We start from the raw sequence: 26819 nt of genomic DNA on the forward strand, positions 1-26819 counted from the left end.
AGCTCTTATATTTCCCACTGAAAAGAAGTGTTGCACTTTTAGCTGGGCCTTAAAGTACCATCTGTTTACATTTGCTTCTGGATTGCTTCTTTACACTACGATAAACTTCTTATAGTTTGCCATTTCAATGACCACTCCTACTGTGTCACAGTTATACAAATCCTATTAACTGTAGGCACATCAGCTCAATTTCTGCTGGAAACAAGAAATTAGGCTGAGACATGCTCATGTTGCATGCTGGTGTTCAGTGTTTTGCATCTGGTGTTAAATGGCTTCCATATCATCCCCTGCAAAACTATGAGTGATGTTTCTTGTATTATTGCATTGATTTGGCTTCAAAAAAAGAGCCTGTTTTTACTGATAAATATATGAGCAATTTATTTCCTTTAGAGCTATGAATATTCTTTATGATACTGTGAGAAGAAATGTTGTCTTCACCTTAAGGACAATGCCATCTGCATTAACAGTGTCACCTGGAGATACTGACTTGGTCCATATTAGAGATTCAGATCCCCCTGCACTGCTTTGCTGCACTCAGCTTTCATTTCACGAGTGCACAGAAACCATCCATGTGTATTGAGACCTCAGGGAAGCTGCTGTACAGCTACAACAGTACAGACCTTGGAAGAGCTCCTCAGGATCAATTTTCTTTGCTAGTGTGTGGTGCTACAGCAGTACTAGTGTAACTGTAACTGAAACAAATTGTGACAATGTCTTTTGGTCTGTTGAAAGCTTAATTCTCAAAACACATTTCAGCAGCTTAATAACTTTGGGGAGATACCATGAAATAGGTCATTACAAAAGAGTTAAAAAGGATGCCAGTAAGCATTTGGGTCTCTTTAAATTTCCTTAGGTGACACACGCAACTGTGCTTGTGTGGTTGACCCAATAATTAGAAGCTTGTAAGCTTAGGAGGACATTAGCACAGCTATAAATTGTGGCATTTATCAGGGATACTCAATATTATTGAAACCATTTCCTAGCAAGATGTGAAAGCTCTTCCTAAAATCCTACAGGAAAGCCCCAAAATGATAATTTTATTGAACTAAGTATTACGTTTTGAAACAGGCTGCATGAGTAAAGGCAATCAGACAGTAGCTATCATCTCCAGTCTCTCAAGATTATAAGGACCTCCCCCAGAAGAGCACTTCTGGTACTCTTATCAAGGAAGGTCCACCTGACATCTTTTGTAGTGAGTCATTTAGAAGTGCTTGTATCATCCTCCATTTTTGTAATTTCTGAAAAAGGGATCCCAAATATAATTTGATGAATTCTTGTTCTTTTTCCTTCAAAAAGAAGAAAATCAGCATACTTCGGAATGAATGGGACTTCTTTGTATGCATCTAAAATCAACTGTAGTGTACACGCATCAAATCTATCACGATTATTTACCTGTTATTTTTTAGTGCTAGGCTTTTGTTATGCTGGAATTTTAATATACAGCTAAGATGGTTTCTTACTCAGGATACAAGTTTCATTAACCTAAGTATTATTTAATACAGAAAATGAGTATATATATATATATATGTATTTTATTTTGCAGGAGGCAATAAGCTGAAGAATCAACATTTTCGTCTAAACTGGGCATGGATTTCCTTAGAACAGGAATATTATTTAGTAAATGAAGATTCCAAATATCTTGATGTCATCCTTAAACGGAGAGGTTACCTTGGAGAAACTTCTTTTATAAGTAAGATCAATTTTAGTCTGAATAGTTGCTTCTATAAACCACTGGCCACATACTTCATAACAGTCATCAATATATTTATGTCCTTTTAGAATTGTTTGATATAGAATATAATAGAAGAATATAATAGAATGTAAGAATATAATAGAATGTAAGAATATAATAGAAGTAATATATTGATTTATCAAAACAACTGTCCTTTGTTGAGCTAGTTGTATGATTTCTTTAGTTGTATGATGACATTTTCACATGGTTGTTTTGGCTAGGTTTCATGACGGGGTTTGTTTTTGCAGCCTTTTGCAATTCATTTTCAATTGAACATCTCAATCCTCCTTTTGATTTGAAACATTAAAACTTCTGTTGGCTTCAATATCAGAAGAGGACCATACAAGCAGAACTGGTTAATCAACATGAAACTGAAATTTATCACAGCATGTCATTCTGAGTAGTTCTCTGGAATATTTCTTCTCCAGAAATAACTTTGTAGTTTGAGTTGCATTTTTGAGAATATTTTAATAGTTTAGATTATAAGTATTTCGTTGAATATAAATATAAAAATTTAAAATTAAAATCATAAAGTGTATAATGTTAGAATAGTACAACAAGTTATTCTTTTATTAATATGAGCATTTGTATTTGTTTAGATATGTAAATGCTTTTTATGATGCAGTCATAGTTCAGTTTGTGTTTGTGACAGACTGTTTAATCACTAGCAGAACAGGTTTTTGCCTTCAGGAAACAGAATGTTTGTTTCTGAATCCAATTTGGAGGTTACAAGGAGTTCTATTACTTGGGAAGACATTGAAACAGAAAAGAGTGAAGTGAGGTCTTGCTATAATTCTGTAGTATTTTTAAATTCTGTTGTGTTGTATATCACAGAATTGCAAAATTATCAAGGTTGGAAAAGACCTCTGAACATCATTCTGTCCAACCTCCCTGCTCAAGCAGTTTCCCCTAGAGCACATTACCCATGACAGTGTCCAGGTGGCTTTTGAATATCTCCACGGAGGGCAACTCCACAACCTCTTTGGGCAGCCTGCACCACTGCACAGAACACAGAAGTGATTGCACAATACGGAAGTCTAAGGGAGAGTTTTTCCTGACTTACCTCCAGCTGGTGGAAAACAGCAGGGACTGATGGCAGCCACTTCCTTTTGGGGTTGAAATTACTGATACAGACTAGGTTTTTTTGAGAGTCAGTCTCATCTGCTCTTAGCTCATGAGATTTCAGAAAAATTGAGGAAATAAGGGTATTTACCTCTTCTGTTACCAGACATTTTTACTGGGAGAACAGATGGCATATGTCCAATCTAAATAAAAAGGTATCTTGAATACATTACATTAAAGCACCTGGGCAGACTCCAGAACAGGCAAATATGTAGAGGGTGAGAATTTTAATTTAAATATATTTGTATATATACTTACTATTAAAAATAGTTTGTAAAAGAAAGACATGAGAAATATCTCAGAACTTGAACAGATTTTTCAGTGAATAATCTTTTTGTGTGTGCGTGTGTCAGAAGAATTCAGAAATCATTAATGAAAGGACTTCCTTTTAAAGAAATATATTAGACTCTACAGAATATTGCCATTTTTATTGTCCAAGCAAAATACTAAAAATACTGTAACAATAAAAGACAACATTTAGAAGTCTATTTCTACAGATGCAAATACATGTATAATCCTAATTTTCAAAGTACTTTTGTTTCTTCAGAAACCTCAGTAGTTTCATGGCCTGAAGAGTCTCCCACAAATAGGTAACAAGGCCAATATTTTCCCACAGACTTGCAAAAAGGTTGAGATGTTGAGGTCTGCTGCTTGTCAAGAAGTATACTAAAAGTACTGAATGTCCTTTTGTGCCACCTTTCATGCACCAATGTATGTATTAATATATATAGCAATAAGTATGCTATATGTAAATGGGGAGGTTGGTGTCCCTGCATGTGGCAGGGGGGTTGGAGATTCATGATCCTTGAAGTCCCTTCCAACCCTGGCCATTCTGTCATTCTGTGATTCTGTGATATATAAACAGCAATTTTAGCTGTACCATACAGGTAAGACTTGTACAGCTTTTAACGAGGCTATGAGTGAAATGGTAAGTTGTAATGAATGATTATACTTATCACCTGTGCAAGGAGGGATTATTTTATAGGCACCTAGGGTTGATACCACTGCTGTATTTGTTTCACAGAATACAGTTCTTGTCCAGATTTCGTTTTCCCTGTAATGAGAAAATACAGTTGTATCAACAAGAAAGACAACAATAAACATGTATCATTTTCCAGGCCATTGTGTGATCCAAGCAGTACGCTCATTATCTTCAGCCCATGTTGGCAGTCAGCTGAGGCTGGTACAGGAGTTGTTAAAAGCTGTTTGCAGTGTCAGGGGAGTGAAAAGGTGGGGAAAAAAGAAATGCATTATCACATTTCCACATTTCTTTTAGAGAAAGTAAAAGAATAAGAGATGAGTGAAATGGGGATTTAAGTATATGTTGCTTAAATTAACTCCTGTTACTGGCTAACAGTTTGACTTCTGGCCTTTTAAATAAAGAAGTTGTACGAAGTTTTCTACCTGTGAATTCAAGTTCAGTTTCTGAATTGAGATGACTCAAAATCAAGCAAAGGATCTGACAAGCACAAGAACAATAAGCCTCCAGTTGGCTCCCTTCATCCTGCAGAATGGAATTACAGAGCTTAAAGGATGCAAAAGATAGTAGGGAAAATGCTTACTAGCCTTGCTGGCCTGTGGGCCGAAAGGTCTTAAGGGACTTAAAGGTTACATCAAATATTGGCACAAGTGGAGAAGTTTTGTAAGGAAAAGGGATATGCTTGAACACATAAAATAATACAGTTTGAAGAAATAGACAGAGAAGAGAGAAGTTTAAATGTGAGTAAAACCTTTAAGATTTGAATTGTACTGTAGAGTTGGAACAGTGGCTAAATGCATGAGTTGGAGATAGTTATAAAGGCTTCTCTAAAGTGAGGGCCTGCAGACAGCCTTAAACTGGGAGGGAAGTAAAAAAAAAAAGCCATTTTTAAGTGGCTGCTTTGGTGGGGATAGCTGCCCTGAATTTTATCCTGTCACTTTACTATTTCAACTTGACCTGAATTGAAAAGTTTGAGTTTAATGACTGTTGTAACATAAACACTGGAACAAGTGGATAATTATTTTTAAAAATGCTTGCTGTAGTGAAAATGACCACAGTGGCTCATGTTTTACATCTTCTGTCAACGTTGTCTCCCTGTTTTACCTCTTTTGTCTGTTTTCTTTAGCATTCCACATGAAGGTTGGACTTTCCAGGTGTGTTTTTATTTTTACCTTAGAGAAATAATTATCAAGGGGGGGGGAGGGTGTTAGGCAATATGTTATTTAGATATTCTGTAATAGAAGAGAGCCCAGAAGGTTAAAATCTGAAAGGAAAATGTATTGGTCTTTTTGGACATCCATAGGTGAGTTACTGAGAAATGGTGACTTGATATTGTGCTCAGAGAATTTAGGTTTTCTAGTAGTTAGTGTTGGCTTGGCTAATTCTATACAGATTTCCCTTCACAATATTAACTGATGTGCTTCCACTTCTGTGTGTGACATAAGTGTAGGATTTACTGAGCAACAACATGAATTGTCTTGAGCAGCTCTGCTACTCTAGTTGTGAAAACAAGTCCATTTTTCTGATTTTTAAAGATGATGTAATGAAAGAAAAATACAAGGGATGTTTTTAATGAGTTGAATTTTTGTTTTTGGCAGGTATTAGCACCAGAGATGGTACTGCCAAGAAAGATAAAGACTTCAGAGGGAAAGCCCAGAAGCAGGTGCAGTTTAATCCTGGCCAAACCTTAGCTACGTGGCGAGTACGGATTTTGAGTGATGGGGAGCATGAGCGATCTGAGTCCTTTCAAATTGTTCTTTCTGAGCCTGTCATGGCAGTTCTGGAATTTCCTTCTGTATCCACAGTGGAAATTATTGATCCAGGAGACGGTAAGAACTTCTTCAGAACAGTATTGACAGTATGTTCATTTTGCAGTTTGAAAAATGGAGGGCAAATCCAGCAGTGGATTGCAAAGTTTACCTTCCCTCATAATATTTCTCAAGACAAATTTGGATATCCAGTAGGGATTTGTTCTGTATCATTTTAAGTGTATGATAAAGATGTAACCAAAGGAGTGTCATCAGCAGCTTCAGTTATTCCTGAAGTCCCCTTATGACCACCTTTCCCCAAACCCTTATCTTTCGCTCTTTACAAAGATTTGACTGTCTTTTCACCCCTGCTGTCTCCGTTCCTGTGCATATATTATATGCTATCTCTGTTCCTGTAATATATTATACTGAGCTTTTTGTTTACTTCTTAGATATAATAGATTTTCTACCCCATTTTCAAGATTTTTTTAAATCTTTAGCTGCTTCTCTTTTTATTACAATAAAATATCTTACCATTCATATTGTTAATTTAGTGATAAATAATCATTTGTTTTGGAAATTATCCTTCTAAAGGAGATTCATTAAGCAACTTGCTCAGACATTTGGCCAGGTCGTATCTGATGTACAAGTCAGAGTAAAAGAGCAACATCTTGACTTGACTTTATAAGCATCCTCAGTGCCAAATAATTTTCATAGTTCTCTTGATGATGCACTAAGTTAACGTATAGCCTTACAGAATCACTGCCAGTGTGTGAGCTCCAAGAATTGCTACTACTGTGATTAATGATTAATAATGAAATATCATGGAAATGATAAAAAGATAGACCTTGTGGACAAAATTCACCAAACTCAGTTTTGTACTTTTAAACCCACCTAAGTAAATTAATCCCATTAGAGACTACTTGGTAAAAACTTGTGATTTTAGATGTGATTTAGTTTTCCATTTCTGATATTTAAAAAGGCTAACTAATTCTTTTTACCCTCTATGGTTTTGAGGTTTTGTAGGGCTTTTTTTTCAGATCTAGGTCCATCACTAATAAATTCAAGATGTTTTGTGGATTTTTGAATATGCCAAAATGCTTCTAGCTGTTTCATAGATTACTTTCTGAGGCCATAAATCTACATAAATAAATATTTCTATCATTTGCAGAATCAACTGTCTTTATTCCTCAGTCTACCTATACTATTGAAGAAGATGTTGGTGAGTTGTTTATTCCAGTCAGAAGAAGTGGAGATGTGAGCCAGGAACTGATGGTTATCTGTTACACGCAACAAGGTAACAGAATCTGCAATATAAAACAATCACACTATTACAGAGTAGCCCGGGTTGGAAGGGACCTGAAGGATCATCAAGCTCCAACCCCAATGCCACAGACAGGCCACCAACCTCCACATGTAATACTAGACCAAAAATAAACAAACAAACAGACAAAAAATCTGAAAATGGAAAAGAGGCAGAAATTGAAAAAAATTGGTCCATCTATTGAATAATGAGTTAGTGAGTTCTTCATCTTCAGATTCTACTGGAAATGTATTCTATTTATCTTGACAATTTGTCTTAGAGTCTTAATGAATTTAGCTGAAAAATAATTATGTTCCAGTCTTCTCCTTTTGTTAGGAGTGTAAGAGGATCTATGTTTTTACCTTTTCACAAGATCTTTTAGTGAGGTCCCTAATATTTGAAAGTGGTGAGAACTGAAAGCATTGCAGTGGTCCATAATAGCCTTTACTTGCTTGTGTCCTGAAAAAAAGAGTATAAAATAATATTGTTCGGTTGATGACCTTCTCTTTCCTCTGCCTACCAATCTCTTATTAATTAAACCAACACAGAGTATAGGACTTCATTTGTTTACATCAAATTAGGAACTGGTTATAATTAATTTCTGTTACACTGGCGTCATCTTTATAACATACTTAGTACACTGAATATATTAAAAGAGTAAAGGAGTTAATTTCTAGCTCTTACACATTCTCCTTTTTAAATCTTCATCTTATGATAGACCATAGTATTCCTTCTGCCTGAAAAGCTGAAAATGAATGTGAGGGTTCATATGCCTTCAGTGCATCACATGATAGAAGTAGTTTGTCCAGGGACCTCAGAAATATAGCCTGCTTAGAGATTTCTGCCTCTCTGATCATCTAACTTTAAACAGAAATTAAAATATAATGAAAATAAAGTTCAGCCATTGTCAGAGGATCATAATAGCCAGTGCATGTGTACTGACTCTTCCTTTTTTGTGCCACAGGAACAGCAACCGGCACTGCTCCAACCTCTGTGCTTTCTTACTCTGACTACATATCCAGGCCTGAGGATCACAACAGTGTTCTCCGTTTTGACAAAGATGAACGAGAAAAAACGTGTCGGGTAGTGATCATAGATGATTCCCTGTATGAAGAGGCTGAGACCTTTGATGTTCTGCTGAGCATGCCAATGGGTGGAAGAATTGGTACAGAATTTGCAAGCACTCGAATTACCATTGTACCTGACAAGGATGATGGTAAGACATAATGTGATAAAGTCAAATTCCCAGTGCAGGGAATAAAAAAACTACAACTAAACTACAACTAGTTTCCCAGTCAAATCAGCATGCAGAAGTTGGATTTTTGCACTTTTTCCATAGTAAAAAATATGCTTCAGTCAAAAGATTTGAAAATAGTGTTAGAGACTGAGGGTGACTTGTTTTTTTGAAGTATTTTGTATTGGTATTTTATGGTTTGAGAAAATCACATGTGCAAACTGAGAACAAGATGTTTTTTTCTCTTTGTTGTAGTAATAGGTGTGACCCAAGATATGACACTGCATGAGCGCCTTTATATGTGTGACTCTGAGGCTGCATGCACAAACCCATCAGGCTCATCAATGATTATGCTCTAGAGCGCCAGATTAGTAGTGATCTAGAAGCCACATACCAGTTGCAATATTCCTTCACTTATGACCCTGAATTTATATTCTGCCTAGAAGTATCCGTGTATGCTTTGTATGTCTTTCTAAAAAAGTAAATAATCAGAAGACAGTTGTGTTGCTTTTGAAATCCCCTCAGGAAGGATGTCCAAACAGAACAATGTCCTTTGTTATTTGAGCAATCAATAGTCTTAATGTGTTTCTTTGAAAGAGACATTTCTTGTGAATTAGAGGTCTGTGACTGAGGAAGAACAGAAACAGCACTCTACTGATTCATCAACTGCTTTGGAAAGCCTGTGTAAATATTGTTATAGCATTAAGTCTCTCCTTGTATGTCCCCGGCTTTGGTGTGCAGCTCTCTATGAGTAGCAAAACATCTCCCTGCAACAATTATTTTTGCATTTATGCATTTTTGCATTTATGCATACAGTTTGGACAGTGCAATCTCAACTGTAAATTCTGTGAAAGGAATACCAAGGAGCTGTTTTAGCCATGTATAATCGAATGTGAAGATGTCATATTTCCTGAAGTCTGATGTGAGGGATTACCAAGTACATATCGTACTCTCTGAAAGCATGATGCCAAATCATAGAATCATCATAGAATCATGGAATTGCTCAGGTTGGAAAAGACCTTAAAGGTCATCAAGTCCAACCATGACCTAATCATACTACCCAACTGCAACAACCCTCTGAGCACCACATCCAAACGGTTTTTAAACACATCCAGGGATGGTGACTCAATCGCTTCCCTGGGCAGCCTATTCCAGTGCTTAACAACCATTTCTGTAAAGAAGTGTTTCCTGATATCCAACCTAAACTTACCCTGGCACAACTTGAGGCCATTTCTCCTCGTCCTGTCACCTGTCACCAGTGAGAAGAGACCAGCCCTGCTCTTGCTGTAAGCACCTTTCAGATATTGGAAGAGAGCAAGAAGGTCTCCCCTCAGCCTCCTTTTCCCCAGACTAAACAGCCCCATTTCCTTCAGTCTCTCCTCATAGGACATATTCTCCAAGCCCTTTACAAGCCTTGTTGTCCTTCTTTGGACCTTCTCCAGCATCTCAATGTCCTTTCTGTACTAAATTGCCCCAAACTGAACGCAGTACTAGAGGTGAGGCCTCACCAGTGCCGAGGACATGGGCAGGAGGACTTCCCTAGTCCTGCTCACTGCGCCATTCTTGATACAAGTCAGGATGCCATTGGCCTTCTTGGCCACCTGGGCACGCTGCTGGCTGATATTCGGCTGACTGTCCATCAGTACACCAAGGTCCCTTTCCATCAGGCAGCTTTCCAGCCACTCCTCCCCAAACCCGTAGGGTTGTCTGGGGTTGTTGTGACTAAAATGCAGAACCTGACACTTGGCCCTGTTGAAACTCAGTTAACCTTGGCCCATCGATCCAGTCTGTCCAGGTCCTTCTATAGTGCCTTTCTCCCCCTGGCAGATCGACACTCCCTCTGAAGTTGGTGTTGTCTGCAAACTTACTGAGGGTGCACTCAATCTCCTCATCAAGATCATTAATAAAGAAGTTAAATAGAAGCAGCCCCAGTACCAAGCCCTGGGGAACACTGCTCGTGACTGGCTGCCAACTGGATTTAACCCCATTGACCACAACACTTTGGGCCCGGCCATCCAGCCAGTGTTTCACCCAGTGGAGCATACACTCATCTAAACCGTGACCAACCAGCTTCTCCATGAGAATGAGACTGTTAATATCAGTGGTTTCTCCCCAGTTAAGGATATAAAGGGTAGCTCTTAAAGGCAGGGAGTTAATACCCTTCTAATTGCATCATAAGTACTCAGCCTATCTGAGCCTTCTCATGTGTAATCCTGTAACAAAGACGACTTTGTTTTCTCTGTGATCCATGTAAGTAATTAAATAACATGAATGAACACAAGTTTGAATCAAGCTTGAATTAATACTTCATGTAAAGTAACAGATCACATATCAAATACAAGCTGAAATGGAAATTTCATGTTTGTCTTACTTCATTGTTATAACAAATAGTTTTCTTCTGTAGGTTTTTATATGGCAATTTGATTTTTTTGTTGTTAATAATTTTAGTGATTTTATTAGGATCACAATTTGCAGGTAGCACAGCCTAAAATAATGGAAGAATAGCTAATATCTCTAATAGTCTGTTAATAAACTAATTATCCAGGCTTGAAGATGTTGTGACCACTAAAAATATATACAGACAATTTGAGGTGGGGAAGATGTTTCTACAAGAGACTAAGAAAAACAGAAATGAGTGGAAATGAGAGTAAGCCCATAGGATCTAACTAAAGTAGCCAACTTCTAATACCATCATGACTATAAGTGACAAAAGAGGTGTGTTCAACTTTGTACTGAACCAGAGTATATTTGAGAAATTCCTGGCAACTGTGTGCCTGAATTAGTGATTACCCAATTGGCTGCTCTGCCAAAGCAAAATCTGGAAAAAAAAAAATCGTAGTATATAGAACATGTGCAAGTATAATTATATATTAAGAAAGTGGCATTGCTGCTGTTGAGACATTTTTTTGTTGGAACAGTCTTTTCCTCATAGGCTTTTAGGCTGGAAACAAAGAAAAAGTATATTAAAAGATTAAGTTAATGGAATATATTAAAGAACTAAAAAATAAAATGCAGATCTGTTGGAGTCAGAGATATAGTAACCGTGAAACATTAAGGAAAAGAAAAAAAACATTGAGGGGAAAGACCTGTTCAAAATCATCCACTTCTGGGTGGACAGAAACAACATTTGATGTTAGCCATCTGTACAGTTAGTTAGACATCTCCTTCAAGCAAGCTATGACAGGGTTCTTCTGTTAGTGAAAAGAGAGCAATGCTCCCCAGAACCATCCGGTCCTAGGAGAAGTATATCAGCTTTTAAGATCAATCACCTTGGGTACCTGATACACCTGAATACCTGGATTTCCGACAGTAGATGTGTACCCTACCCTTTGAAATTTAATTTCCTATTCATCCCAATGTCGTAAAGTCTGTTGGGCATTCTGTCTTTGTCTTAAAACATGCCCTACTGTGAAATGCCATGAATAACATATTTAGCTATTCCTGATTTGGAAGATAATTATGATTTTTTTAAAATATTGAATTACTAAAATTAAATCTCTTAAACACAGACGTAGAAATCAAGCAATGTCACAGAAAATGTAGTGTCATTTACTTTCCAGTAAAATACTCATCATTAAGCTAAATCAGTTAGAAGAAAAAAAACAAACATTTCCAGGTTGTTTTTTTTTTTAAATCTGAGTGGCAAAAAAGTGTCAGTAAGACAGCTTTTCTGTGTATGATATACAATAATACATTCAGTTTGTTTAGTGGATTCCATAGAGAATTCTTGAAGAATTCCCAAGGGGTTCCATTCCAGAATCACAGAATTGTAGAGCTCTCCTGAACAGAGTAAAGCATAGGGTCACAAAGATTCCTTGATCCCTGCAGAAAGACTTGTAGCCAAAAACTCTTTCCTATTCAAATGTTTTGATTGCTGACTCACTGATTTGGACTCTCTCTTACTTTTTTTTTCTGTATTGTATGAAAATTTTAAGCTTTCAGTTTGTAATCAAATTTTGAGACCAGAAGGGAAGAGATGTGATAAATGCACAGCTCAAAATTTGCAGCTATCAGTAGAATAGTTACAGTTATCTTGTTTGCTTTAGGTTTTGGTCAGTGGCTGTCTTCCCAAGCAATTCTAATTCTATGCTACTGTACTTAGAGAGCACACAGACTTACTACCTCAGTGGAATTGTTGAAGCCTCATGCTGTTCACATCAGGAAGTACATTAAATACATTTTTTCCACTTCATTCACGTTAGATGGGCAAGCAGCCCTTCATATGTCCTCTTGACATTTCTACATCAAGGCTAGGTAGGAAAAGGACTCAGTTTTATGCCAGAGACTTGCCTACTATTTTCTTTATACCTACTCAGCAGAATTATCATTGTATCAGCAATTTGATAGAAGATGGCACTGTGTGGAAGCATTTTCTTGCTAAGTAAAATGGCTTATGGTATGACCTAGTCAGAAGCCAAAGGCCAGTGTAAGAGGTCAGACAGGACACATGAATAATATGGTCTTCTGGAAATTTCTTTCTTGCTATTTCTCCCCCTACAGGTAAATGAACTTTGGAAGTTGATATCCACTAGCACTTGTCCAACTTCCCAAACAGTCCACATTTGTATTTGCTATCAGTAGTGTGAAAAAAGACAGAAACTCAGCACTGCAGTCCTACGTTATAAATCTCTGCTTTGCATTGTCTCCAGTAGGCAAGCAGAATAAGCTAATTTTCAGTGTTAGCACTGAGCTGAATTTCAAGCTGGTGACAATTAAATATTCTATTACTGACATAGTTTGCTAGAGGGACATCCATAAACCTCAGAGGCAGCCATTCAAACCTAAATCTTTTTTTGGAGTGCCATAACCTTGACAAGTGCCAGGTCCTGTGCTTTGGCCACAGTAACCCCATGCAGTGCTACAGGCTTGGAGCTGAGTGGCTGGATAGCTGTGAAGAGGAAAGGGACCTGGGGGTGTTGGTTGATGCTTGGCTGAACATGAGCTGTGCCCAGGTGGCCAAGAAGGCCAACGGCATCCTGGCCTGTATTAGAAATGGTGTGGCCAGCAGGAGCAGGGAGGTAAAAGCTCTGTAGTCAGCACTGGTGAGGCCGCACCTCAAGTATTGTGTTCAGTTTTGGGCCCCTCACTACAAGAAAGACATTGAGGCCCTGGAGCATGTCCAGAGAAGGGCAACGAAACTGGTGAGGGGTCTGGAGCACAAGTCTTATGTGGAGTGGCTGAGGGAGCTGGGATTGTTCAGTCTGGAGAAGAGGAGGCTCAGGGGAGACCTCATTGCACTCTACAACTTCCTGAAGGGAGGTTGTGGTGAGGAGGGGTTTGGCCTCTTCTCCCAGGCAGCAAACAGGACCTGAGGAAATGGCCGCAAGTTGTACCAGAGGAGGCTTAGATTAGACATAAGGAAGAACTTTTTCTCTCAGAGAGTGGTCAGGCACTGGAATGGCTGCCCAGGGAGGAGGTGGTGGAGTCGCCGTCCCTGGCAGTGTTCAAGAGGCGTCTGGATGAGGAGCTGCGAGATATGGTTTAGTGCTTGTGGTGGCAATGGTGATGGTAGGGTGGTTGGACTACTTAATCTTGCAGGTGCTTTCCAATCAGATTCTATGGTTCTAATCTTAAATTGCAGGAGTTCTTGGTAGAACATGATAGTTAATATCTGCCTATCAATTTGTCCAATTTTAATTGCAATCTAAAAACAATTGGAAGACCGTACTTAATGTTGTTTTATGGACTTGAGTCATGGTTTGAGCAAGTATCCTTTACCTTCCTATGCAGATGGCTTGAATTATGAATGAGTTATTCTTTTGTTCTGTACAGCAATTTTTTTATACTTTCTCTCTTTTCTATTTTTACAGCATCCATGGTTTTGATGCTTCTGGCACTTCTATGCAGCTTTTAATTTATTTTGTCCTCTCATTAAGTAAAATCTGTGTGAAGCCTCCTCCTTCCTTAGTCTGTGGCAAATGGCCAAATTGGCAGCTAACCAGGAGGAATAGTGGAAGTCAGCCAATTTATGACACATTATATTCCTGTTTTCTTTGCATATTGTTTCTTATTATAAATTCAACAGACTAAAAAATGTTGAATTTATAATGACAGCCTTAAAAATTTTTGGAAGTCTTTGTTTGTTTTCAATCACAGAAATAAATAAATATCATATCTTGCAGCAGGACATCTTAAAGAGGGAACTAGCCACATTTGTGATACTTTGCATGCATCATCTGTTGCTGGCAGATTATTACATGTGTGTGCGTATATTTATTATACATATACAAACTACAGATACTAAATTACTTTAATCTTCACTTAGCTCCTTAAAAAGTTAGTATATTGTCTAACTTCAGGATCTAGGCTCCTTTGATAGGTAGGAATAATACCATAGGATCTCCAGGCAGTACCTCGTCATATATATTTCACGTGGCTCCTTTAGGACAGAGGACTCAGCTGCTGGAGCAGCGTATCTTCAAGCCTTTGCCACTGCAGGTTCTTTAACAATCAGCTTAAATATGTATTATTACCATTTATGTGAATAATGGTATTTCTTTCCAAGATAAATCATAACATTATTTAGGTGGATTATATTAGAAGATATTATAAAGTATTCACAGAATAAGTTAATGCAATTTTGTGGTTTAGGTTTCTTGATCCAAGCGTAGGTGTGTGAACATGCTTTGAGAGAACAAAATTCAAAATATTGTTATCATAAATCTTCTGTTTTTGCAAATATTCTTATTAAACTCAGACCCTTTCTACACATTATTTTTTCTACAAGATCCAAAAGAGAACTAAATAATTAAAATATGAAAAGCATATTTAGACATGGCCACATATTACAGCTCTATGTAACTTAAGTCCAAAGATGCTGCTCAGCTTCTCCTTCCATTCCCGATTGTAGAAATCCTCATTTGATATCTGTGATTGTAGGAATCCTCGTTTGATATCTCATGTACAAATCACAGACTGTGAGTTCATTCATGCTTGGCCAACTTGTGAGATACCTTGTGTGTGGTATATTTAAATACTGTTGCCAAGCCTCCCCATTTATCTGCCTGTCTCTTTTGCAAGATATTCTTCAGAATTTGTTAGTAATATCATTTCCTATGCCTCTTAAAAAAACAAAACAAAACAAAAAAAAAAAACTGATTCATTTTAAAAATGGAACGTGTAGAAGAATCTGAATTGCTTTCATGTTCTATGAGAGGTCTAGATAGAAGAAAAACTCCTTGTAAAAGTCAGGTGGTTGCTGCAGTCAATACCATCACATTCCGGATATCAGTGTTTGTAGATGATATCCTGATAGCGCGGGCAGTGATGATAACAATACTGCTTCTCCTATTACAGATTTTTACATACAGGTGAATTTGATATTTTGGAGAGGTAACAATGTTTCTCAGCAAAGCGACAAAGGTAAATGAATTGCTTCCAAGAAAAGGTCACTTAAAATAGCCAATCTCAAACATTTGTTTTCATCTTGAAATACCCGTTATGGCTGAGAGACTACTTAAGACTCTTGAAAAGCTGAGCTGTGATATAGCCTACTGCTTTCAGATATCCTTACTGACCCTGATACAGACATACTTTGTAACCTAAATCAATTATTACCAAACAATTATGAACAATTACCAAACAATTATGACATTGAGGAAAATCCGAATCATCTCAGTTCTCCAGGCTACAAAGTATGCTGGATGTCCTTGCAGCAGACCTGGGACTCCCAAGTAAAAACTGGGTAACCATAGATCAGGTATTTCTACAACCACTTTATTGCAGCCCTCAGTCTTGCAGCTAAAGCCGTGGTCTGCTTCCTCTACTGTGTTTCTGTGTTCATGATTGATGTTAAATCATTCATGTGTCAGTGTGGTTAGGTGTGGATTCCAAGCCCTCTAAGACTGTAGGGCAGGCAGTCCTGTGATGGTACTGTGTATAGAGAAACTGAATGTAAAGGGCAAGTTAAAAGGTAAAGGTACAAAAGGAAGTACTATGCACCATAAGTTAATTAAAAGTGAACCATATGTAATGTTGTTCATAGCAGTTCTTGATCTTAATTCACTCTTTGCTGAAATTAAGTTGCATAAAACAAGAGTAATCTGGGAATGAAGTGTCAGTGTATGAGTATTCATTGGTATTCACTTCTGTTAAATTTCTTCTATAATCTCATGGAACTCTTGTTCTTACCTAATCTATGTGCAGCTCAACTAATTCACCCTCTGAAGGATAGAGACACCTGTGTTAAATATAGACTAGCCTCAACTCCACCGTTTAATGCTAACCATGAAAATGGATTGCAAGTAAGCATTGTGTCGCCATATATGTGTAACCTGGGCTGAACCAGCTCAAGCCCAGAGCAAATGTAGCCATGCTTGTCTTTTGTTAGGTCTAAACTAATTATCTGTCAACAAACAGGGTTCATTCCTTTGAACTCAGACTGCATGTCTAATGTAGCATATCTGGACTGCATGAGTAGTGCTAACATCGTAGCGTTGTTTGTACAGTGCATGGAAACCAAGGTGGGAAAAGCTTTTAGAAAGAAAATTTTTAACACCATTAGAAAAGAGAAAGCATGTGTTCATCTGTAATGACTATTCCAACATCTAAGTACATCAGCACGACCAGTCCTGTTTTTTTTTTCCAATTATTTATCTCCTCCTGAGAATGTATACATATATATATATATATGCATATCTTTCTCTCTATCCATATATATCTCTCTCTGAAAATATTAATCACTGAAAATCACGTTATTATTAAGGCCTATCCTGGCATAGAAGAGTCTCTTATGTGTTGGTCTAACTATCCTATCTTTCATAGTATTTTGTGCTGGCAACTCAAACTGACTGTAGCATTTTGCATATGCTTTCTTCTTCTACTATGATTCTATAAAGTAGTTTGTAAGGATATCATTTTAAGAACAAAAACTTCCTTAGAAACAAATATTTTCATTCCATTTCATTGATTTTCTGATATATATTCAATGATATACATTTCTGATATATTCGTTATGTTCTGATATGTTTTGATATATGTTCTATACATGTTTCAGGTAAATGTTGAATTTGTAACACATGAGAAGCATGTTTGTTTCCCTGTTACTGCTTTCTGCTGTAGTTGATATACACACCTGACTATATAAATACGAAGGCAAGACAAAGATTTCACTCCTTTGCCAAGAAAACAGGGAGTAAAGCACCTAGCCTTTCTTTCTGATTATTGTAACTTCAATCCACTGAAATCTGTGGGTCTGAACAAAAACCTCTTTTAAAAAGTCTTCTTATTTCTGAAAGAGAAACCATTAAATTTGCAGTAGTCTCTCCGAGTGATTACTGGATTAAAGGTCTGCTGTAAGCGAGCCCACAGTCATTGAGCGGAGTGTTTTCCAGCCGTGACCTGAGCAATACAATGCTTCCCCTGTTAGCAGCTTGGCTTTGCAATTCCCCTGGGAGCTGCTAACACAGTTAACAGGAAATGAGCTTACAAAACACTTGTAAGGATCTGTTTCCTAGGATGAGTAACCATACAGAGCGTGTCATTCATTGAAGATACATGCCTCTAGAAGTGTGAAAAGCACGCTCAGGACTACAAGGCTAGCTAATTTTGCATTTAGGCATTTTTATTTTTGGCTGTGACTGCCTGAACAAATAGTGCATGAGGGCTCTTTTTCAGCAAAAACAAGCATTAGGTTAACATTAAAATAAACAAAACAATTTTAATCTTTGAAAATTTGAAGTACATCATCTAAGCTCCATAAATGGTCAATGAATAGAAGGGAATACTTCCAGATCTCAGATTTAATCACTGTGGTGGGTGATCCATTCTACTTCTCCTTGTTATGCTGGCAAACCTTCTGGAATTGCCTGTCTTTGTCCTTGAAAACTGAGAGCAAGCAGTCTGTGAATGAGTACCTCTCACTTAAGTGCTTAAAATGAGGTGGAGTTGGGGCTAGATCAATTCCGGAACTACCAGGACATCAGTATACAATCAAGAGGATTATAAGAATAAGATTAAGCTTGGAAAACCATGCTAATCTTTAAAAATACTTGTTTAAAAAAATGCACATATTAGCTATAATGATTTTTTAATCTTTTTTTTTTTTTTTCTGCTAGTACATTCATAACTATTTGATCTTAGTAGCTGTTCTATATTTTTAAACCTCTAGAAGTTGAATGAGTATTTGTACATCTTGAGAATTTTAGAAGATCCATGTAGGTCTGACATAGGCCCGTAAGTAGAAAAGTATAATCAAAATTAATAATAATTATACAAGACTTGCTCCCTTGTATAGGGAGTAAAGTGATACTGCCTATTTTATTACATTGGCCCACAGCATCAGAGGTGGATGTTGGTGGTATGGCAGCAGAGGTTGAAGCTTCCCACGATTATTCCATTACACTTTATTCTGTGTGACAAAGAGAAGAGGGACGGTCTGACAAAATGATGTCTGATATGGACATGAAGCAAAAGTGTGTCATTGAATTCCTCTGTGTGAAAAAAAAATGGCACCCATTGACAGTCACTGATGCTTGCTGAAGATTTATGGAGACCGAACAGTGGATGTGAACACAGCAAGGCAGAGGGTGGTGGGTTTCAGCAGTGACAACAGAAATGTGAAAAACAAGCCACGTTCTGAATGGCCATTCATGGCTGTCACACCGCAAAATTAAGAGCACCTCAGTCAGCTGATCTGTGTGAATAGGCTAATGAAGGTCACTATGTTGGAAAATAGTGTTTTGTAGCAGAGAATTTTCTCTATCAAATAGTTATTGTGCTTCTTGTATCTGTTGTAGTTTCCATGGAAACAAATAGGAGGCATTACTTTCAGAACAACCTACGTAGAAGAATTTCCAAAGAGCATATTGTATTCAACTGAGTATTCAAAATATTTCAGATGAAAGCTTCTCAGTCCCAAATATAAATGCAACCACTGACAACCCAATCTCTGTAGGCAAATAACTTAATATTGATGTATGTGTCTGTCTTTGTATACATACAGTTAAATACACATCGTGGTGAATAAAAGTTTTGAAGTGGACCTGAAAGATTTTTCTGCCAAAGCCAGACATTTACTCAATTTGTCTTTCATCCTGCAAAGGTTGATGACCTTGATAATGTTGAAGCTAGTCTGTGAGTCTGCACTGTCATTCAGTAAACACATTCAGTTCCATCAGTTTGCTGCAACTCATGAGTCTAGTTTTCCCAGAAGAGAGGCAGCTGCATTTGTTTTCACTGGTGGAATATTAAGGGGTTTGTTTGCTTGGTTTTTAATCATTTTGTTAGTTGTGAAATACAGAAAACAATCTTGAAACCAGAAGATCCTTTTCTCCAAAACTTCTAATTTAACTGTTTTGCACAATTCTAGAAGACTCAGGAACTGCTGCCTTCTCAGAGGAAGCTTTAGCTTATGAATAACTGAGCAACTGCTTTATATTATTTATTGTTAATTTCAATTAAAATCTTTTCCTACATTGTTTGGTTTTCTATAAAAAGAAATAAGCAATCTTTAACAGAGGAAATCTTTTCTGTATGCTATACAGTCCATCAAATTGTCGTCAATTACTGTGTAAGAACTTTGTTTTTTCTCTGATTATCCTACAGGCCTCTTCAAAACCTTCCTGAGAAAATATATTCACAATATTTTGTTTTATTGAGCTTAGCTGAAGTCAGAGGCAGGTTTCTCAATTAGAAGATGCTCGTTCTATAATAACAGAAATCAGATACTTCGATATAATATAATAGTGAAAATTGACTGAGTCACAGAAATGATAGGCCTAACTTCCATTTATGTCTATTCCTTTGGGTAGCCTGTACCTTTGCTCTGTAGAACCATAAGTATTCCAATCACTTCTTTTGAATTTTCCCTGTATGCTGATGAAAGAGAAGAATTCATAATGATTAAATTGCTATGATATTTATCAACTCAAGTGTAGTTGGCCATATGTAATATGGTATTTTGCAGCATGTTTGTGGTATCATAACCTTCATGTTTATAACAAATTGCCACTAACAACATAAGAAAATTGTGACGACATAGAAGGTGTATTTGTACAGATTTTCAAGCACTGGGGAAAGTAGTTGTGATTTCTGCTATGCAATGGGAAAATTGAGGCACTGGCTGTGTGTGCTTGCTTTTATATGTTTGAATGGAAATGAAAGGATAGCAAAGGGGAGCTATATCCAGGATGTAGCTGGGCTATGTTTTCATTCCTGTTTATTTTGTAAAATTGTTGTGGGTGGAAAAGTTGAAGAAGGGAGGAGAAAAGTTGAAGATAAAAAATATGTCTGTTAAGTGGGATATAGCTTAATCTCCTTTGCGTTTTGCTCTTCTTTCTTATAAACTCTGGGACTTAAATATTAAGATGAAAGACTATTCACATTCCAGTCTACATGAAGTAAGATTGATTTTGTTTTAAATGTTAGATATGAGCGAACTAAAAATTAAGTCTCTGCCCCTTTGGTTAGATAGAAAACATTTGCAAAGCAGCTCCAGTCATATATCTTCTTCCACTCTAGTTTCGACTACAGAAATCTGTGAGAACATTCTTATTAATCTTTCATTATCTGTATTCACCTTTGTCTCTTTGTACCAAAGTGAAAAATGCAAGGAATTTACTGGCTTGTGCACAGGACACAGCTCAAGTAAGTTTAATGAGATAACATATTTGTTTTTACACCTACTAACACACAAAGTTGGAAACTTGGGAGGCAAGGAAAAGAGGACAGTGCTGATTTAACAATTGCTGTCCCAAAATGGCTAAATACTTGAAATTAAGCTAAAAATACCTAAGAAAAAGTCTTAAGCTTAAAACAAATACGTTATTTCAATTACTGAATAGAGTGAAGGTCTCTCCATTGTCTAACATGGATTTTATGCTTTCTCATTACCTTTAGTGTAAGGTAAAGAAATACTGACAGATATGATTACTCTCTTACCAGAACCAGCATTCTACTTTGGAAATGATGAATACTATGTTGATGAGAGTGCTGGCTATGTTGAGGTACGTGTTTGGAGGACAGGAACTGATCTATCTAAAGCTGCCTCTGTTACAGTGAGGTCTCGCAAATCTGAATCAAGAACTGCAGAAGGTAAGTTACTGTTTTAGTCTTGTTTCATAATACGTCTCAACAACAAGTGCTGCTACATTTGGTCTTACTTGATTGAGATTCAGATACATAAGATGAAATTTACATGTCTCAGCAAATCTTTCTTCTAGAACAAACTAAGTTCTTAAGAATTTGCTCTCAAACAAACTGGAATAGGAGCAACTTTAAGGTCCAGAACTGAGAGAAACTCTTTCAAATATTTGTATAACACACTGTTCCACAAAGGCAGTTGATTATTGTCTCATGTTCCAGACACAGGCTTATAAACCCTGTCAACATGCACCATTTCTCCCCTTACTCTTTCTGTAGACAATGAGAAATTACCTAGAATCCCATTCAGTAGGAGGATTGCTACAGCTGTGTGGCTCAGTGGTGGTTTGGTAGAATCTTTGTCTGCAAAATAAAATTTGAGTGTACATCAGTATTTTTGCAAACTGATACTTGAGACAGCCAAATGCAGACTTCATAAAAAGATCAGTTATCCTCCTTAGTTGCTTATCCTTAGCATAACTGGACAGTAGAGTTCATCTTTTCAACTAATTTCTATTGAGGTAAAGTTGTGTAAAACTTTACTGTTGAGTAATATGGGGAATCTGAACACTCACCTCTAGCAAGTCTTTATGTATTGTTTCTCATGAAAAAGGAAATTATGTAGTCTAAAAAGAATATATGATTGCTTCATACCCTGGTGCCTCAGCTGAGAGGCCCATGTGTGGGTATAGCAACAAGGACTCTGTGTCCATCTGATGATGGCCTTTGAGGTCACCATATTTGTCACTTTCATGTAATAACAAACCCCTTTTTATTTTCAAAGAAACTGCTTTCCCCAAAGCTTTGTGTCAACAGTTCTGTTGCTTAATCACCTTAAACAGAAATACTAAAACTTAGTCTTTTTCTGAAGTTCTAGATATCCTTAATACTTTGGTTCTCATATACACTGTTACATTTTAGTCATTCATTTAGTCATTTAGTCATATGTTTAGTCATTGTTTTGTTTCATTCCTTCTCATTGGTTTGTTTGTCTGTGGGCTTGCTTTACTTAAAACAAAACAGTGATTGAGCTTGATGGTCTTAGAGGTCTTTTCCAATCTAAATTATACCATGATTCCATAAGAACAGAACAAAACATAAAAACAAGCCAAATCAGATCAGTCTGTAAGTGAATAGAATTTTGAAGAGAATAGAATTGTGAAGTGAACAGGAGTTGACAAACCCCACCTGACATGGTTTGGGCAGAATTTGATTCTTTCAGTTTCCCTTCCTTCTGTTTTTTGTTTCTCCTTTGAACAGCACTTCTTCCTTACACTCAGCTCACTGCCTTTTTTTTCCTTCCTTGTTTACACTGGCCTCCAAACTTCAAAAATGATTACAGATTAATACGAATTGACTTTCCAAAAGACTCTGCTTCATCTCCAGAATCTCTCAAATTTCTGTGCTTACTTTCAGTTTTTATGTTGTACAAACTATATTGATTGTAGTGTAATAACTTCTAGTTTCCAAGAGAAAAGAATCAGGCCAGGTTCGTGACTTGTATCACTAAACAAAAAGTGACAATGTAAAGCAGAAATATCTCTTCACCATCTAAGTTGACATTGACTGCTAACATTTGACAAAATATTGAAATTACTTTTAAAGAAAAAATAGATTTAACTAAAATTAACTGTTTAGTGTTATGTATGTTGGGTATTTTTATTTTTAATTACATGTAACACTGTCTATTTATTTATTTTAATCCCTTCTCCACTGGTAGCTGGAGTAGATTATGTTGGTATCAGTCGTAATTTGGATTTTGCCCCTGGAGTCACTATGCAGACATTTCGTGTGGTAATTCTGGATGACCTTGGACAACCCATGTTAGAAGGAACTGAGAAGTTTGAGCTTGTGCTAAGAATGCCTATGAATGCTGCCCTTGGAGAACCCAGCAAGGCTACCATCTTCATCAATGACTCAGTCTCTGACTGTGAGTTAATTTCTTGTACCCTTTCACATTATTACCCGAGGTGGATGACTGCAATACAAAGACAGCACATGTCCTTTTGGATCATACCAAAGCCAGTGAATCTAAATCTTTCAGCTGCAGACAATTTGTTATGTCAGTTGCTGGGTAGCTGCATATGTTATATATCTGGTGCAGTATAGCACAACAAAATTTGAACTAGGGGAGCAAAGATCTGAATATCTGCAATAATATTTTACACATACATTTTGTATTTCTCTGCACAGTGCCTAAGATGCAGTTTAAAGAACCTGTATATGTAGTCAATGAAAATGATGGACAGATTTCTGCCATGATATACAGGAGTGGAGATATCCAATACACATCAACTGTGAGATGTTATACAAGGCAAGGTTCAGCTCAGGTAATGATCGACTTTGAAGAACGTCCTAATACTGATAGTTCCATCATCACATTCCTTCCTGGTAAGCTCTTGATCCTATTTTAGAAGTCTTTAGTCTACTACCTTGTTTTGGTTTGGTTTATCTAATTTTAGTTTTAAATTTCTTCTTATAAACTAATGCCAAAAAGACTGCTTTGCTCTGGAAAACCAAATTCAAATTGAACATTTCGTAGCTCAAAAAAAAATTTTAAGGAGATTTGAAACCAATGGGAATTTTAAAGACATTAAAATGGAATAATATAAGTGAAGGTGCACAAAACTGGGAATTATCTTAAAATAAGCTTCCAATTCTTGAAATCCAAAAACTCCAGGATAAAATTACCTTGAGTATTCCTGAAAGTTTCTATTGTACTGTTTCCTTGTGCAAGTATTTGATTCTGAAATACACGCTGTGGGTGAGTTCACTGAAAAGTATAAAGATAAAACAAAAGGAACAATACATGTAGAGTGGATATACTAAACATAAACTTGTCTTAGAGAAATCCCAAAACAGAAGATTCCATTGAAACAGTTGTGACAAGTACTCCTTTCACTGCTATTGCTCATTAAATTGCGTGGTACCAAGATAGTGAGGTGGGTGCCTTGGCCAGAATAAGTATCCTGTTCCTTCAGCTTGAAGAAAAGTGCTGTCAAAAAGCAAAGAACACCTAAGATCTGCATGATATTACCTTCAGAATGATTGCAGGTGAGACAGAGAAGCCTTGCACACTGGTGCTTATGGATGACACTTTTCATGAAGAAGATGAAGAACTACGTCTGGTTCTTGGCACTCCAAGAAGTGATTCATCCTTCGGCGCCTCTATTGGTGAACAAAATGAGACCCTCATAAAGATTCGAGATGATGCAGACAGTAAGAAATTATTTGATTATTGTTAGCTTTTGCAAGCCAATTAGTGGGCTCTAATTGTATTTTTCCTATAATTACAGAGGCTATTATTAAATTTGGTGAGACCAAATTTAGTGTGAGTGAGCCAAAGGACACAAGGCAAGTAGCAGTTGTAAAAATCCCAGTGATTCGTCTGGGAGACACATCCAAGGTTTCTGTTGTGAGAGTTCATACAAAGGATGGATCTGCTATTTCTGGAGAGGACTATCATCCTATATCAGAAGGTAATGTCAATCAGATGTTTATCACATCCTATGGTTTGTGGGATTATTGTTATGCATTATAATTACTTATTATTAACATTATAGTATAATATTTGAACAATTACATAATTTCATTAATAGAATTAGCTTTTGCTGTTTGGATTCAATATGGGCATAATCCAGTGTGGTACACAAAAAAAATCAAATTCTCTTAAATGCCATGTATCTGTGAAGACATTTACAAAATAATTGTGACTCTTGAAGACACCTGTAGCTTGAATAACTGTGGGAAAAATGTTTGTGCTATCATTTGTGTATTACCATTACTCTGCAGAAGCATTTAATCACTGTGAAGTTGTTTTTCAAGCAACTCAATAAGTTAATGGTTTATTGCTCTATCTAGGAATGAATATCTATTTCTATTTTTTTGTTCTACTTTCATAATATTTAAACTTACTTTCTGTATCTCTGCAATTCACTGCCCACTGCTCCTTTCAAGTGATGAATTAGAAGAGAAGTTGTGAAACAGAATGAGAAATTTCATAGCTGATAAGCTTCTTTCTGTTAGTAGCCCACCCACATGGTTTGTTGAATAATAGCACCATGTATTTTCTGTCTTTTATAGTTAATGATAATACATGATATTAATCTGTGTCTTACCACTCAGCTTTCCTTGCTGGAGTGTTTTCATAGTTTGAGATAAACAAATTTGATGTCCAGGCCAGCTGCAGGGTGGGACTTATTTCTGAACATCAACAGCGACATGGAGACATCTTCAAATTCCACAGAAGGAGAGGCATTTCTCACTAGTGATATTTGAAAAAATGTTAGCAATTAAAAAATGATCAAGCTGGATGTTGCTAACACCAGCCACTTTGTCTCCTGCATTTCAGTCTTCTTCTTTCCTCCTGAAAGCCACAGGAATTTTTAATGTCAGCTGACAGTGTCACTATAAGTGTTATCTTATGCCTTTCAGTTTTGCTTCACTGGTCACTCCCTTTCACTCCTTATCATCTATACTTTATTTCCCATATATGCTCCAGCTTTCATCCACTGCTGCTTATTGTGCTTGTCCCTTCAGAGTAGGGTTGTGTTTCAGTTTACTAATTAGAATGTCACTTTCTGTGAGGCTTTTATTTTCTTCTGGCCTTCAATTTCTGTTGGTAATTTCTGTGCCATTAATACTTGCATACTTTAAATAATAAAGACTGCAGAAATAATGTAATCACAGAATGTTTTAGGTTGGAAGGGATCTCTGCAGTCATCTGGCCCAGTCCCTGCCCAGGGCCACGTCCAGGCAGCTCTGGGAGATCCCCTATGAGGAGACCCCACAGCCTCTGGGCAGCCTGTTCCAGTACTCTGTCACTGCACAGCACAGAAGGGCTCCTGGTGTTCAGAGGGAAATCCTGTGCTCCAGTTTGTGCCCAGGGCCTCTGGTTCTGGCACCAGACACCACTGGAATGAGCCTGACTCTCATTGCATCCTCCCTTCAGGTATTTATAAATACAGGCTCAACATGAGCCAGCAGTGTGCCCTTGTAACCAAGAGGGCAAACCACATTTTATGATGCATTAAGCACACCACAGCCATCTATTAAAAAGAATTGAGTCTCCCACTATATTTTGAATTAGTGTGTCTTCACCTTGAATACTGTGTGCAATTCTGGGCTCCACAATATGAAAAGGATGTTAAGATACCAGATCTGGAAGTATATCCTATGAGGTGAGGCTGAGGATACTTGAGAGAAGAGGAAGCCAAGAGGTGACCTCATTTCTCTCTGCATCTCTCTAAGGAAAAGGAAAGCAGAAGGAGGTGCTGGAATCTACTCCCTGGTAAGCAATGGCAAGGCTTGTGGGAACTGTACAAAGCTGTGTCATGGGAGGATCAGACTGAGCATTAAGAAACATTTCTTTACTGTGAATGTGATCAAACACTGAGCCAGGCTTCCTACTAAGGTGGTTAGTGACCCACACCTGTCAGTATACAAGAGGAATTTTGAGATTGCTTTCATTAATATGCTTTAACTTTTTCTTAAACCTGAAGTGGTCAGGCAGTTGGACATGATGATCTTTGAACTGAGCTACTCTACTCTACCCTACTCCTATTCTATTCTATTCTATTCTATTCTATTCTATTCTATTCTATTCTATTCTATTCTATTCT

The 26819-nt window shown here is 37.1% G+C and overlaps 1 protein-coding gene across 1 annotated transcript in view; it reads left to right on the forward strand.

Moving 5' to 3' along the window:
- Positions 1-26819, forward strand: part of FREM2 (FRAS1 related extracellular matrix 2) — a 126595-nt gene that overhangs the window by 70111 nt on the left and 29665 nt on the right. The window contains exons 3-11 of the mRNA XM_042868025.1: positions 1544-1690; positions 5432-5662; positions 6753-6878; positions 7849-8100; positions 21001-21150; positions 22919-23128; positions 23392-23589; positions 24253-24417; positions 24495-24677. Coding sequence (XP_042723959.1) covers positions 1544-1690; positions 5432-5662; positions 6753-6878; positions 7849-8100; positions 21001-21150; positions 22919-23128; positions 23392-23589; positions 24253-24417; positions 24495-24677 — 1662 coding nt within the window. The remainder of the gene's footprint in view (positions 1-1543; positions 1691-5431; positions 5663-6752; positions 6879-7848; positions 8101-21000; positions 21151-22918; positions 23129-23391; positions 23590-24252; positions 24418-24494; positions 24678-26819) is intronic.

The sequence above is a fragment of the Lagopus leucura genome, unplaced genomic scaffold (genome assembly GCF_019238085.1).
Source record: "Lagopus leucura isolate 7727_CA_CO unplaced genomic scaffold, USGS_WTPT01 Super-Scaffold_100001, whole genome shotgun sequence".
NCBI lineage: Eukaryota > Metazoa > Chordata > Aves > Galliformes > Phasianidae > Lagopus > Lagopus leucura.